The sequence below is a fragment of the Xiphias gladius genome, chromosome 6 (genome assembly GCF_016859285.1).
Source record: "Xiphias gladius isolate SHS-SW01 ecotype Sanya breed wild chromosome 6, ASM1685928v1, whole genome shotgun sequence".
Taxonomy (NCBI): domain Eukaryota; kingdom Metazoa; phylum Chordata; class Actinopteri; order Istiophoriformes; family Xiphiidae; genus Xiphias; species Xiphias gladius.
This window is the reverse complement of record NC_053405.1, coordinates 17,964,259-17,979,437: the sequence shown is the minus strand read 5'-3', so window position 1 is coordinate 17,979,437 and position 15,179 is coordinate 17,964,259. Positions and strand designations below refer to the sequence as shown.

The 15,179-nt window shown below is 40.1% G+C and overlaps 1 protein-coding gene across 3 annotated transcripts in view; it reads right to left on the bottom strand.

The window, feature by feature from the left end:
• The window catches only part of tle5 (TLE family member 5, transcriptional modulator), a 44,719-nt gene that overhangs the window by 9,957 nt on the left and 19,583 nt on the right, over positions 1-15,179 (bottom strand). For all 3 annotated transcript variants that reach the window (XM_040128274.1, XM_040128275.1, XM_040128276.1), the window contains exons 3-4: positions 12,214-12,277; positions 6,297-6,341 (exon numbers count right to left, since the gene is read on the bottom strand). In XM_040128274.1, the coding sequence (XP_039984208.1) occupies positions 6,297-6,341; positions 12,214-12,277 (109 nt within the window). The remainder of the gene's footprint in view (positions 1-6,296; positions 6,342-12,213; positions 12,278-15,179) is intronic.

Genomic DNA, 15,179 nt, shown 5'->3' with positions numbered 1-15,179 from the left:
CCAAACTAGGGCACACATATCTTGCATCTCTCACTCACACACACACACACACACACACACACACACACACACACACACACACACACACACACACACACACACACACACACACACACACACACACACACACACACACACACACACACACTTACTTACACATATCAGCCATATCAGAATCCTTCTATTCACCTCATTAATTAAGTTGCTTGTACGTAATACTCTAAAAACTCGAACACACATGCAATCCCTCAGACACACACACACACACACACATGCACACACACATACACACACACACACACACACACAAAGTAACAATCATCCAAGCAAGCACACACACTCTCGTCATGCACACTCCCTATCTTTCTCACATGCAGGTCTATTATCACATTTGGTTGGTAATCATCCAATCCGTCTGAGATATGCAAAGCAGCAGTAATTGTGTTAGAGACTAATTCGTGGCACGATGAGGAGAGAGGGGCCCTCCTAACAGTCATTAGACATGCAGAGCACAGCTCCCCATCAAGCGCTTCACTCCTATCCGCTCATTACACGTACACACTCCCTGACATCTCTAAAATGTCTCTCTAAAATGCCTCTGCGGGTCTCGCTCCATGCTAACTATGACTCTTCCTCTTTTCCCGTGCCCTTTATGCTGTCTATCTCTTTTTTCCAACCGCCTGTTTCTTTTTTTATCCGTGCTCTTTATCATCATCCTCTGTGTCTGTCCCTCAGCTTTTCTTCATTCTGAATGCTTCTTTCTCTCTTTTGTCTTCTCTTTACATTTGTCTCTAATTCTTTCTAGCCTTCCTCGAGTGCTACTGAAGCACATGTTGACTGACAAGAGAATGTGTGCAAATATATAAAGATGCGTGACAGGGGCAAAACCAACACAAAGGATCTTAGTAAGGAGTTGGGCAACCACAAGCCACCAGAACAGATCCAGTGCGAATTGGCATTGATTCTACAAGTCTCTGGATCTCTACTGGAGGGATGAACATCATGTTCCAGAAGATATTCTCTTATTTGGTGTTTTGACGATGGTGGTGTAGAGAGTTCTGTCTAACACATCAGTCCAAAATCTCCCATTGGTGTTCAACTGGATTGAGATCTGGTGACTGTGAAGGCCGTAACATATGATTCAGATCATTTTCATACTCATCAAACCATTCAGTGACCCATCCTACCCTATGGATGGGAGCATTGTCATCCTGGAAGAGACCACTCCCATCAGGATAGAAATGTTTCATCATATGATAAAGGTGATCACTCAGAACAACTTTGTATTGATTTGCAGTGACTCTTTCCTCTAAGGGGACAAGTGGACCCAAACCATGCCAACAAAATGCCCCCCACAGCGTAACAGAGCCACTGGTCCCGCTCACTGTGGGGGTCAAGCATTCAAGCCTGTACTGTTGTCTTGGTGTATGCCACACAGGCACTCACCCACGTGTTGAAAATCTGGTGAAGAATGACTTATCTGACCATATCACTCCTCTCCATCTCTGTAGACCAATGCCCATGGTTTTTGCACTACTACCTCTCAAATGTGCAATCGTTTTTGTAATGAGGGGTTTATGCACTGCTGCTCTACTATATTATCCCTCTCTATATAATTGTCGACAGACTGTTCTTGCAGACAAAGTCTGATCATGTCCTGCATTGACATTCAATCACCTGAGGAAGAGTTGCTCTTCTGTTTGTCCTTACATATTGCACGATAATGGACGAGCATTACAGTCATCAAATGTGTGCTGTCGACCCCAGTTTCTGACTCTATTTATTTACGTTTTTCTCGTAGATCTAAATGCAGATATCACTTCAGTCACTGTTCCTATTGAAACACTAGCCAGCTGAACAGTCTTTGTGACTGAAGCTCCTGCCATCTGTGTCCCAACAATGAACCCTCTTTCAAAGTCACTTAGTTCTTTTCCTCTTGCCATCTTGATAAAAAATCTGATTAAAATGGAGCTGCTCAGTAGTTTTATACATGTCACAGAGCAAGATTGGATGTTAACTGCTTAATTGTACCATGCAGAGCACCTGTGTGGAAGCATCACCATTCGTTATGTTTCTTCACTCATTTATTGTTTTTTTTCTTTAATTTGTCACCTGTCTGTATATACAGTGAATTCATAAAGTATTCAGAGCATTTATTTTTTTCACATTTTGTTATGTTTCTGCCTTATGCTAAATTGTCGAAATTCATTTTCCCCGTCATCTATCTACACTCAATACCCTGTTATGACAAAGCAAAAACAGAATTTTCTAAATTTTTGCAAATTTATTAAAAAGGAAAAACTGGAATACACAATATAAAACTGGGCTGGGAGACTGGACAAATACATCAAGGACTGGCAACAGACTGAAATCATTGCTGTTGGAGATGTCAATTTAATGCAAATTTAAATAAGCTTTATCTTTTGTAATTTGAAAATGTAGGCTCAAAACGGAAAGCAAACACAGAGTCAAAAATGTGTTCAAGTTGATTTAAAATGTCTTTCAAGAAAGCGTGGAAGGCAACCTAAACAACCCTAACATTTCACAGACTTCCTCGGGGTATCCTGGTTTTGTCCCTGTATGAGCTTCGCTATTTGAGTGTCTTGTGTTATAGCTTCCTGCCAGGAGTACACCAGGACTTGATACTTAACTCATAATGTTTTAAACATCTCAAAAAGATTCAGGGCCTAAAAATGCGTCATACTTGGACATTTAAAAGCTACATTTGTATTTGAGCTATCACACATTTACATCATGCACAGTCACAAATCCTGACATGCAGTGGTGGAAATTAATCACGTACATTTACTCAAGTCCTGTTCTTAAAAACTATTTTGAGGCCCTTGAACTTGACTTGAGTATTTACATTTTATACCCATTTTGTAATTCTACTTTACTACTTTTCAGAGAGAAATACTGTACTTTCACCTCCACTTCAATATTATGACAGTTAAAATTACAAGTTACTTTGAAAATAAAGATTTTGCATACATCTTAAGAGCTTGAAAAATATAATGCATCATATTAAACTATCACCTCCCCCTAAATTTTCTTTAACACCAAGATATCATCTTTTAATTTCCTGTATTGTCTGACTAAGCGTCTAAAACCGAAAATATATTCAGGTTATGTACATGACAAAGAAAAGCATCAAATCCTCACAACTAAGGAGCTGGGAACCGACTGGGCCTAAAAAAAAAAAACAAACAAACACTTAAACTAATCATCAGTTATCAAAATAGTTGCCAATTAATTTTCTGTAGATCAACTAATCAATTTATGGACCTTATTTCAATGATTAATGGACATTATTTCAGCTCAACCACTTTCACTTAAGTAAAGGATCTAGATATGTTTTCTCCTACTTCTGACAAGGATAACTAGTCCAGAGATCTTCTACAGTTCCATCTATAGGTACAAACCCTCTCAGCATAGATGAATACACCAGGAACTGGCTATACTGTATTGTGTAATGATGACTGCTTGACAAGTGAACAAGAGTACATTACTTTAGACACAGAACGAAAGCACCTCCACTTTATACTATGCAATCGAAATAGAGATATAGACCAGAGAATGCCGTCAGGTAGGACACAAAAACATGGTGAAAAGGAGAACAACAGAAAGACAAAGGGGACCCAGCAATAATACGGCTCCATTCATCATATTCCCAGTTCAATCCACAACTCAACCTTGGTTCTCCTCACCAACACAAAACAGAGAGAAACAGAGAGAGAGTGAAGAGACAAGAGAACAGAGCGTGAGGGAGCGAACAGAGTGGAGAGGCATTTTTTGAATTGAGTAGGACAGAGTGATCAAGAGGGAGCAATTGAATGTGTGAGTGTGAGAGAGAAAGAAAAAGAGGGAAATAGAGACAGAGAGGAGGAGGAGGAGCAGAGGAGGAGGAGGAGGGGAGGGCTGGCTCTGCACAATAGGCCTAGACATGAATGCTCCTCGACACTCGTTTCCACACATCCCCTTCAATTTCAACTCTCTAATGGAACTAGCGACTCTCCACACCCACTCCCATTGTGCAAAAAGAAAGCATGCACATACACACACAGGCATCCAGGACAACAGGAGCACACATGAACAATAACACACAATCGCTTATGAACATGTGCCAGTAACACACACACACACAAATATATAAGCATGTGCGCTAATAGAGATGGGCACATTCGCACACATGTACAGGCACAAAAAACACACACACATCCATGCTTGTGCAGTGAGGCTCAACCCAATCACACAGACACACACATATTTAAAAATCTGCAGACAGTCAAAAGGAAAGTATCAGCAGATACACACACTCACAGGAAACAACGCAAACACAAACACACAACCACACTGACTATAAATTTCATCCTTGTCAGATAAAGGAAAAGGGTTGTGCTGAATTGCAGACATAAGGCTAAGTGTGTGTGTGTGTGTGTGTGTGTGTGTGTGTGTGTTTTCCCCGCATGTATCACAGTGCCTGTGTTGTGCTGCCTACCTCAGAGTTTGTGTGGGTGCATATATGTAGGGTCTTTAAATCATTGAAGCTGCTCCTTCTGTGTGTGTGTCCATTTGTCAAAGCACACTTGGTTCTTCCAATATCCAATATGACTGTCAGCATGCGCCGTCAATCATAAGACTGTGTGTGTGTGTGTTAGTGTTTGTGTGGACGGCAGCGTCAGACGAGGTCACTGATAAGGGCTGGCCCCTCGGAGGCCCATCGCTCTCTCCCTCCTACAGACTGAGCATAAATTACTCCTCCAGCTTCAGCCACACAAACTGATGTATGGACACCCGCTTCTCACCCCTCCCCTGCCTCGGTGAAGGCTTCCTTTTCTTTTCTGTTTTTCAAAATAATTTACGGGATCCACTTGCAGTGTCTTCACCTGATTTGGGCAACTGATAAATGGGTTTTTTTGCATATGAAAGAGGATACTGTTGCAGAAATGAAATGACTGTCAAATAGATAAAAACATTCCATTTGTTGCTAACATTAACATCTACATTGTAACAAATGACTGTGCGGTCAAAACTATAATGGACATTTTTGTGTAATCTGTAAACTTTTCAAGATTTGGAAATGATAATGTTCACTTCCTTGTACACATTTCCATACTCAGAGTTGGAATACTGTGTATAGAGTGGACTAAAACTGAACTGGCAACATCAAAAAAGCTAAACACCTTGGCGTATGCATTATACACATAGCCTCAGGTAACATCATTCAAACGTCTCTGAACACTCTGAGATTATCTCTGCAATTCACACCTGCCCATCATTGAGCTGCAGGTGTGCGGTGTGGGAATGGGGTTGGGAATGCACAGCTGTGCCTGAATCAACAGTGTAAAAAAGTGTAAAGAGTTATTTTGGATGTTCAAGGTTTTGGACATATAAGTCTTACTGTTTTTTTTTTTGTGCATAGATGACGTTAGATGACGGGCAGCTGGAGCGCCTCCAAGGTTTTGATGGCCATGAAACTCTCCCAGTTGAATCACAAGTATGAACAACAAGCAACTGTGATAACGGACTGCAATGAAGGACTGGTAGTCCTTGAAACTTCATCAATTCACAAGGTTTAAAAAAGTTCTAAATGGTTTCTCGATAGCACATCAAAGTGAATATTGTCTGACGCACACCTGGTAGACAGGTGCATAAGAAAAAGAAGTTATGGAGAGGACAGTAATGAATTCTTAGTCACTGTCAGTTCGTGAAAAAGCTTAGCAACATTTCAATCATAGACTCTTCTTTGGCTTCATGGGCACTGTAGTATTTACAGCCATTTAAGCTTGGGAAAAAAAAGAAAAAAAAAAGTTTTTCAGAAACAAAGTTGAAATATTTCTGATGGCCACAGCATAACCATAATGTGTAATGTAGCAAATGATCCAGGAGACTCCTGTGTTTGTAGAAAGCATTCAAGTACTTCCCCATCACCTGTAACTCTGATTACTTTGCTACTATAATGGGTAGAAATTGTTTACAGCATGCCGGGGTATAGAAATATGGAAATAAATAGATGAATATGGATCTTTTTATTTTATGGAAATTTTCACAGTCTACACTGGTACAGAGTACAATAACAGGCCAGACCAGACAACATACCAAAAGTCTTTACCAACTACAGCAACATAAACACTTTCAACAGAAAATTGCAATGTTAATTGAAATAGGCCTACGCCCTTCTTTGTTCCAGTATTTTTTGCACAAGCAATTGGCTATTCATGGACATACAACTGTTTCATATGTTATGTAATGGGAACAGAAGAGTTTTTTTCTAAAAAGATTAAATGTAGACTTACCTGTTTGTGCATCTCAATATTGAGCCCGTAGGACATCTCATAGTACTGGAAAAGGAAGGGCAAACAAGACAAAAAGACAAAAAGAAAAAAAAAATGTTATAACAACACAGGCATCAAAGTCCTGTATCTGCTCCCAGAAAATCTTCTTCACAGGAACTCTGTGCTAAAACTTTATTCTACACCATTTACTGTGCGTAACAAATCATGTGTCGTATATTTGATGAGCATATGGATTATACTGTAATGGTAAATCAAATTTAGTCAGATTTAGTAATTGCTCAGTGTTGTTAATTGAGACAAAAAATGTGTGTTAAAATTCACAATATAAAAAATATACTGTATATATACGTATATTTAAAAAATGTTTTTATTGACAATCATAGATGATAAAAATTTCTGATAATATTTCCCAGACATCCCCTCTGGATGTGGTGAGCAGTGCTCGCTGCAAACTAGTACTAAAAATATAAGTTTTTCATTCATGTAGATAAAATCTGGGAATTAAAGCCCGAGGTTGAAAATAAACAAAATTATCCTTTGACACAAAGTAAACCCCGAGCCAAACATGACACATCTTCACCATCTTAACGACTATCAAGACCCCAGATTTTGACTCTACAAACGTATTCCCAATCACAAACCCACCTGCATGCACACATACAAAGAGAAGAGAAGACACATGGCTACAAATTGGAAAAAGAACTGAGAGAGAAGAGGAGACAGTGGAGAAAAAGCCTCTGTTGTGTGTATGAGTGTGTGTGTTCAGTGTTAATGAGAGGGCCACCCTCTAGGCGTCAACCCTGTTAATCACCCACTCTGTCTGCAGGGGGACTGGCTCCATCACTGGAAAACAAACAGCACACAGATCTCTCACACATAAAAGTGCACAGACATGCACGCAAACACGCACCGTTCTGTTACTCGCTTGCTTTCTGTCACAGGCTCCCACAATTGTTGTTTTCTGTTCGATCTCACACTGGCACTATCTTGTACATGAATGCACGTGCACACTCGCACACATACACACACACGCACACAACAAAAACACAAACGCACTCTCCTTTTCTGTAGCTGCTTGGGCCCATGCGGAAGCTCCCTAAAGTAATTACAGCACTGGGGAAATTGAGGTGCTGCCGCTGGCCAGGGGAGTGGGGCAACCCGATATGCTATTAGAGGAGTAGCAATGGGGGCGGGGGCGGGTGCGGGGGGGTTGCGGGTGGGCGGTGGGGTTGGGTGAGTGGGTAGTTATGGGGATACAAGGCTGGGCCTGCCACTGATGGAGTGGAAGTGTGATTAAAACTGTGTGTGTGTACATGTATAGTGTTTGTGTGTGTGTATATACATGGATACTGTGTGTGTGTGTGTGTGTGTGTGTGTGTGTGTGTGTGTGTGTGTGTGTGTGTGTGTGTATGTATGTATGTGTGTGTGTGTTTGTGTGTGTAAGAGAGATTGAGTGAAGGAGGCAATATTGCATTCATAGTTCAATTTTATAGCAACATTTTGAGCCATATCTGAAGACAGTTTAAACTGAAGAAAATCCTTCCGTACTTTTGAGGAAAATATAAATTGCAAATCAAAGATTTGATGACCTCAGCTAAAGCAAGCATCCATGTACAATTTGATTACAACAAGTATAAAGCCTGGTTCATACCACTGTGTCAAAGTATCACGGTCCCAATTAGAGCTGTCACTTCAAACATAAATAAATAAATAATATAATTTTTTTTTTTAAATGAAGTTTGAACAAATGGGAACAAAAATGTAGTTTGTTCTAATGAATTTGAAAGCAGGGCACAGTTTAATCATAAAACACATTTGCAGAAATGACTTTATTCCATCTATACCTGGTGCCTCCACTAACAAACTAATGGATAACTTCAGATTTGTTGTCGTTGTAACTATGCCGTCAGCAAACACTCATCTTTATCCACTTTTTTTGAATCTATGGTAGGGTTGAAACTAATGTTCGCTTAAAATGTCAGAAAATAGTAAAAAATATGGTCTATAATTTCCCACAGCCCAAGGTGATGTATTCAAATTGCTTGCTTTGTTCAACAAACCTATTTGAAAAGCTGAAACCAGCAAATGTTTGGAATTTTTGCTTGCAAAATGACTGTAACAATGAATCAATGATCAAAATGGTTGCCAATTACTTTTATTTAAATAAACAAATCGCTGCAGCTCTGATCTGTGGTTAAATCCAAAATGCTTCTACACATTACTTCTCAGATGGTTTGGTGTCATGTGAATTTGTTTAGCGTCTCCCTAGTTTCATCTATTTTGTGTTAATGACAACTGGCCAGTTCCCTGTTAAGGGGACATGGCATGCACTGTGCCCCACTGGAGGTCACACACTTATACAAGATCTATTTTCCTTTTGGTCAAATCATTATAGATCAAATGTTATATTTTTTCTCACATTCGAACAGTAGTTTGAATTCCAAATAAAAACTGACAGCCCTAGTCACCTATACAATAGGTGTGTTTAATGTAAGCCTGTATGTTCTGTGCGTCTCCCCTGAAAAATGTGATTACAACTACTCAGTAGGCTATGTGAACACTGCAAGAGTGGTTGGTCTCCTTGGACTATTTCGTAATTTCTCTTACATGTTTCCTGGACAAAAAAGACAACGAGCAGGTTGGTGAAAAAGATAAAAAGGGTTAGCATTACTGAAAAGCCTTTCCACTAATGTGAAGACAAATTTGCGGTTACTCATTTCTATGAATGGAAAAGTTATGGCTTACAATGCATGCACTGTGAGGTGGTGCTACAACATTTCATGGAATAGTCCTACACAGAACAGGAAAGAGGTTGACAGTACTTCTCTTCAACCTTTAAAATTATTTTCTCATGTAAACAGCTTTGTCTGGAAGCAAAGCAGTGTTATTAAAAAGTAAAAACACATCTAAGGCTAGTAATAGGAAAAAAAAAAGTTTGTGGGCAAAAACAACACAGCTGCAAGGCTCAACGCACTGTATGGTGCTCTGCAAACCGATCAATACAAATAACAAACATTAATGAAAACCCTCCATTCTTGTTTCTTTACTTTGTGGTGATAATATCAGCCTGTAGGCTACCAAAAATCCTGCTGGACATTTAGCCAACCATCAAAGAAATCATGTAAATTAGGATAACTGAGGAAGCGGTGTTTCTGCAAACCACGTAAATGCTTCATTCAATTTATACCTTAATCTAGATAAAATAATGAAACACACTAAACACAAAAGAAAATATAAATGTGAATGTCGGAGCCTAGATATTACAACACATCTTAAACTAGACATTTTTGCACTTCAAAAATTTGAGCCATCATTTCTCCATCACACCTTTTTGCACGACTTTGCTCATGTGTCAATGTATGTGTGTATCTGTGTGTGAGCAGCTGCTGTCGGGCTGACAATGCCTGAGTGAGTGTGTGAGCACATATGCACTCACGCCTGCCTGAGACACACCAAGAGGAAGTGTGTATGTGAGTGTGTGCATATGTGTATGTCTGCTTTGCTGGCTGATGGTGGAGAGAGCAGTGCAGCAGCACAGATTAGATGAGATTAAAGCCAGTCAGAGGATCAATTAGAGGCAAAACATCAGACGGCTACACAGCCACGGCCAGCAACAATGAGATTAGCCCCAAGGTGGAGCAGAGAGCGGGCGAGCACATCTGTGTGTACGTGTTTGTGTGTTAGCTTTTATGTGTGGAGAGAGAGACAGAGAGCGAGGGGAGAGAGAGAGAGAGAGAGAGAGGGAAAGAGAGAGAGAGGGGAAAGAGAGGAAATGAAGGGGGTTGGGGGGAATCAGACATACAGTAATCCCAGAAACAAAAAGGAAGTGAACAATAAAGGATAATTCCAATTTATTTCAACTATGGTCCATTTTTTTGTAGTGGGTATGTTATGATATTGGTAATGATATCACTGTTCTGACCAAATTAACTACTGAGATCTCAGTACACTGTGACATTGCTAAAAACAAATCCAACAGGGCAACGTACAAGCAGTCAAACAATCAGACTGCTTTTAAACATTTTTCACATATTATCTACGTTTGTTTATCGATAGAACCAAATGTGAGCACAACCAAAATCAGCAAAAATCTCTCATTGCACAGGACTGTGTGTTTGTACAAGTATGGCGAGTACAATCAGCTATAGTTGAAACGGGAGGTCTTTAAACTGTGATGGATGTTTATAACAAATAGTGTGGGTTCTAATTTTACTGTGTGCCTTAGTTTTCTCTTCGAAATAAGTTTGGCTAATAAGAGTAGGGGAAAAAATAGATCCACATAAGAATTTTGATTCTCATCTTCAACTGTTCTGAATCAATTCACACATTTCATTAATCAATTCTTACATTATGTTTATGACATTATGGTTTCTCTTTGCTATGTTGATGGAATGGAAAAAGATCAAAACAACAAATCTTCAAGACCAAATTACAAATGATGTCATTTGTACCGCCATCCAGGACAACACACAGGTAAGGATAAGGATATGGATGAGGTCTTGTTCGGTTTAGGCAGAAAAACGACATGGTTCAGTGTAGGGACATTGACCATCTGTAGGAAACGAGAAACGAACAGCAGTCTACTGTGGCAAAGTCCAATGTTTCGTTCGCCCACCCATCCACCCCAACCTCTTCCTCCTGCAGACTTTGTGGCTCTATAATAACATTACCCAGCTTCCTCGTTTGCTCCCAACAGACAACAGTCACTATTCTTAAGGCTGCTAGAGGGCTTTGTCACTTGCACTTAAACAAATGTTGTTTTAGGACATTTGTGAAAGACGGACTGATGCTGTTGTTTTATTGGAAGGACAGTCTTGGTATATCTGTGTCAGGAGAGCACAGTTGAGCTTTTGACACACACTAAAACCATCTAGGGCTCATTTTCAATTAAAGAAACTGTTCCAGAGGCATCTGGATTTATTAACTCATTAACCAGCTTTGCAAGACAAAGGTGAGCTGACCAAACACCGCACACTGCATCACATAACAAAACTTCCAGTCAGATCTGATCAGTTGATAAAAAGAAGCAGCGGTTGTGGTCAGTAAAGTACACTTTGATTTCATTATTCTCATAAAGGCAGAAAACTGTAACATACTTTTAAATTATTACTATTTTCTTCAAATAAAAAAAAAGCTGCAGACACCCATGCACTTTTCTCTGCCTTTTCTGTTTGGTTAGACAGCGACAAAGCCAGTTAGTTGAACTGCCAGCTGTGTTTTATATTGCAATTTACTGAACTAAAACCCAGAGTAAACGGTTTGGCACACAGCGATCTAAAGCAAGAGCATGAAAATAGCGACCTCTCTCTATTTATTGAATCATCTATGTTGAATTGAGATCGATTGTGACTCAACAAAAAGAATCAAAACTGAATTGTAAAATTCCCACCCCTATTGTTTAACCAATTGGATTTGTTTAAAAGGTGTTTGACTGACTGCTGTTGTTTCTTGCCCGGTCTGACTTGTGTCTTTAAGTGTCACTGCATTACAAGATCTCAGCAACTGTCTTGGTGAGTACAGTTTATGGGAATACATAGAATGGCCAAACCTTTGAAAATAAGATCTGAGTTGTAATAAACCACAATGAACTTTTAAGAGATACACTTTAAAATGAGCAGGAGGAAAAGAGACATAAGAAAACATCTGCATTGCAAAGGGACGGGGGTGGCGGAGGGGGCTGGGAACAGGAAAAGAAAGAATATTAATTAGCACACTGGGTGAAAACATCAAAACAACAGAAATCATTTCTTTGCATATAAACATCAACATCTGTAGTGCTGTATTTGCAACAACCGAAAGGGAATTTACACAAGAATCAAATGGTGACAAAATGACATTTAAGAATACACAAACCACCACCTCTGGTGCACAACACGCACACACGCACGCACACACACAGACACACAGCTTCACTCACCATGATATAATGGCGCTGCATCTCTGACTTTTCACTGGCCAACTTGTCACACTCAAGCTTCAAACTGGGGAAAGATTGAGAGGAAAGGAGCACAGAGTCAAACCTTGTTAGTCAGCTCGACAGTCTTCCACCTAAAGTGCTGACACCAGGTGACCCCCCCACCCTTCATCATCATTACCTCCACTTTCACCAACAGCACTGTCATCACTTTCATCACCACTTCAACCCTCATCACTGTCTCCACATTCATCATCATCAGCATCACCTCCGTTGTCATCATCTCAGCCACCATTACCATCTTTATAATCATCCCCACCACCTCCATCATCATCACCACCGTCATCATCCTCACTTCTACTAGTCAGCAGCAGCGTTTTCACCAAGCTTGGCGAGTTGTCAATTGACAGGAGGAGGTCAAACTCGTTCTGAACTCCAGAGATGTGTCTAGCCAAAATGTCTGCTTTTTAAATCAGAGAAGAGGCAGTGAAGTAAAAAGTCTAAATATAGTGTTGGAGCATTTCCTGTGACCCAGTCCCTGCGACAGCCATTAGCTGTAATCATGTCAGAGCTGATGTTATGCGAGGCGACAGGACAAAGGAGGACGCGTCCACAAGTCAGCCTGATCATCGAGTGAAAAAAACAGAGGTAAAAATATAAGCCCCCTTGATGCCTTTGATTGAAACCGCCAGTTACAACATGCCGGTCTCAGAAGGCATCATCCGATGTGAGGACTGGATAAAACTCAGATCAAATAAAGATATGTGCAGGCACACAGTGAATAGGTTCATATTTAGGTGAAGTCTGAAACCTGTTTGATGGTGTGTGTATATTTATGCTGGGATGTTCTTCTCAGCTGCCTGCAGGAATGACAGCCCGATTACAGGCTGGCTGAATCTTCATCGCTGTTAGTCTTAACTGGCAGACTGAACACAGTGTTGCAAACGGCCAATAATGCGAGCTTATTCTTACAAACAGCATTTTGCTTCTGCTATAAGTATTGCAGCAGCTGCAGTGTTGTGTGGCTAGAGTTAAATTCAGTTTTTGGTTCGGTCTTCATCCCTTTCTGAGTTTGTTTCGTTGTTGATGCATATTATGACACTCAATATAAATAATTATGGTTCTTATTTGATATGTAAAGTACAATTCCAGCTTTAGCTTTGTTTGTGCTTATATTTTATATATCAGCTGATCGTTTTTGGTGTATTGATGACATACTGTATTGTATGATATATTGCTGTTTTTACTTTATCTTAATGAGGAATGGGAATAGAGAACCGGTTCCAAATTGTTGGAACTGGAATTGTTTGCCTCCGAGCTTATCAATTCCTTTTATTGATGCAGGCATTTTTTTTCTGACAGTTACGCATTGCAAAACAGTGCTGTCAAACTCATATGTCTACATTGCTGGAAACTTGCATCAACAAGGAGTCATGGTGGAGAAGAAGAGATGGTCCAAAGTGTGGCTTCACTTCATGAACAAAGATGACAAGGGTGTTAGTTGTATTGTCTGTAGAACGGTAATGTCAAGTAAGGGTGGAAACACAAGCAATATGCTGAAACACCTTCTACACAACATGGGCCTAAATTCCAGGAATGCAATGTACTGTATTTGACACAATGCACGAGTGCCACTGCTTCCAAACCAAGGAGCACGTCTGTTTCCGAGGGTAAATATCCTTTGGAGATTTTTTCTTTTGCTAAGAAAACCTAAATGAAAATTGATGCTGTACAAATATTCTCTCATTTCATCCATTTTAGCTAATGACAGACAGAGTGTTGCTACAGCTAGCTCAGAGATAATAAAACGCCTGTACTGATGCTGAAAACGTTTGTAGGCCTACTTTTTTGCCACAAAGAAAATCGATCAGGATTCGTTAAGGTAATTGATAAAGAATCGGACTGACAAGCAGAAGCGATAATGGCACTCGCATCAGTTCCCATCTTGAATCTTGATAGTTCTCCAGCACATACTGAAATAATTTATCCATCTATTTTCTGGACTGTAAACAAATATAGCATGCATTGGTAAAAAGGCAGGGAAACACCCTTGAGGCTGCCAGCCCATCATAGGGCTAACACAACACACCAAGGGGCAATTTACAAGTGGACCTGAAGGATTTCCTTATAAACATCAGATTAACATGCAAACTCTAAAAAAAGAAGATCGGTGTGAAGATTCAAACTTTGGACCTACTTGGTGCTTGGCCCTGCCCCCCAGTTTAGAAACTGTTGGTTGAAATATTTATTTTGGAGCACACAGAAATCAGTCATGTAATGACCCAGAATCTGTTTGTTTGTTGTTAGGCAGAAACATCCCCTCCCGTCTCATCTCAGCTCTCATGATGCTCCCAATTACACTCAACTCTCAGTACACTCAACGCAGAGAAACCTTTTTCCAAATGTAAAAGTTAATAATCTAGTATCAGCATCACAATGTAAATGAAATTACCAGTGTGGTAATGTCTTTACTTATCGTTTATTCATTAGCCTGTTTCTCTTTGTTGATTTCAATCAAACAGTTCTTCCTCTGCCGAGAGCATCTGAAAGATTTTACTCTAAAGCAGCACGACCGATATTTGACTCAGTCGCCGAGGCTAGCATCTAAATGCTAACGCCTTTTTCAATAGACATCGGTCTACACCTAGATATGGATCAGCTTTCATAATGTAAGGAAGGCATGGAGAAAAAGTGTCCAAGGTGAGGACGTGTCCTGTTGTATGTAAAAACTGTCAGTCCACTTTACAGGTCAGATAATCATGGTAGTTCACACCATGGCACGCAACAGATACCCAACCTTATTAACCGTCCAGGTGATGGGCCATGCTTTTTTCGTTGGCGATGAGAGGCGATTTTATTCTGCCGCCTTTTTCCTGCGTGTGAATGAGCAGCCTCCACTTATCCAAAACGCTCCCCTTCCCTCATACATAAAACCCTTGCTCCTATCCCTGTGTTCATGCGTAGGCTGT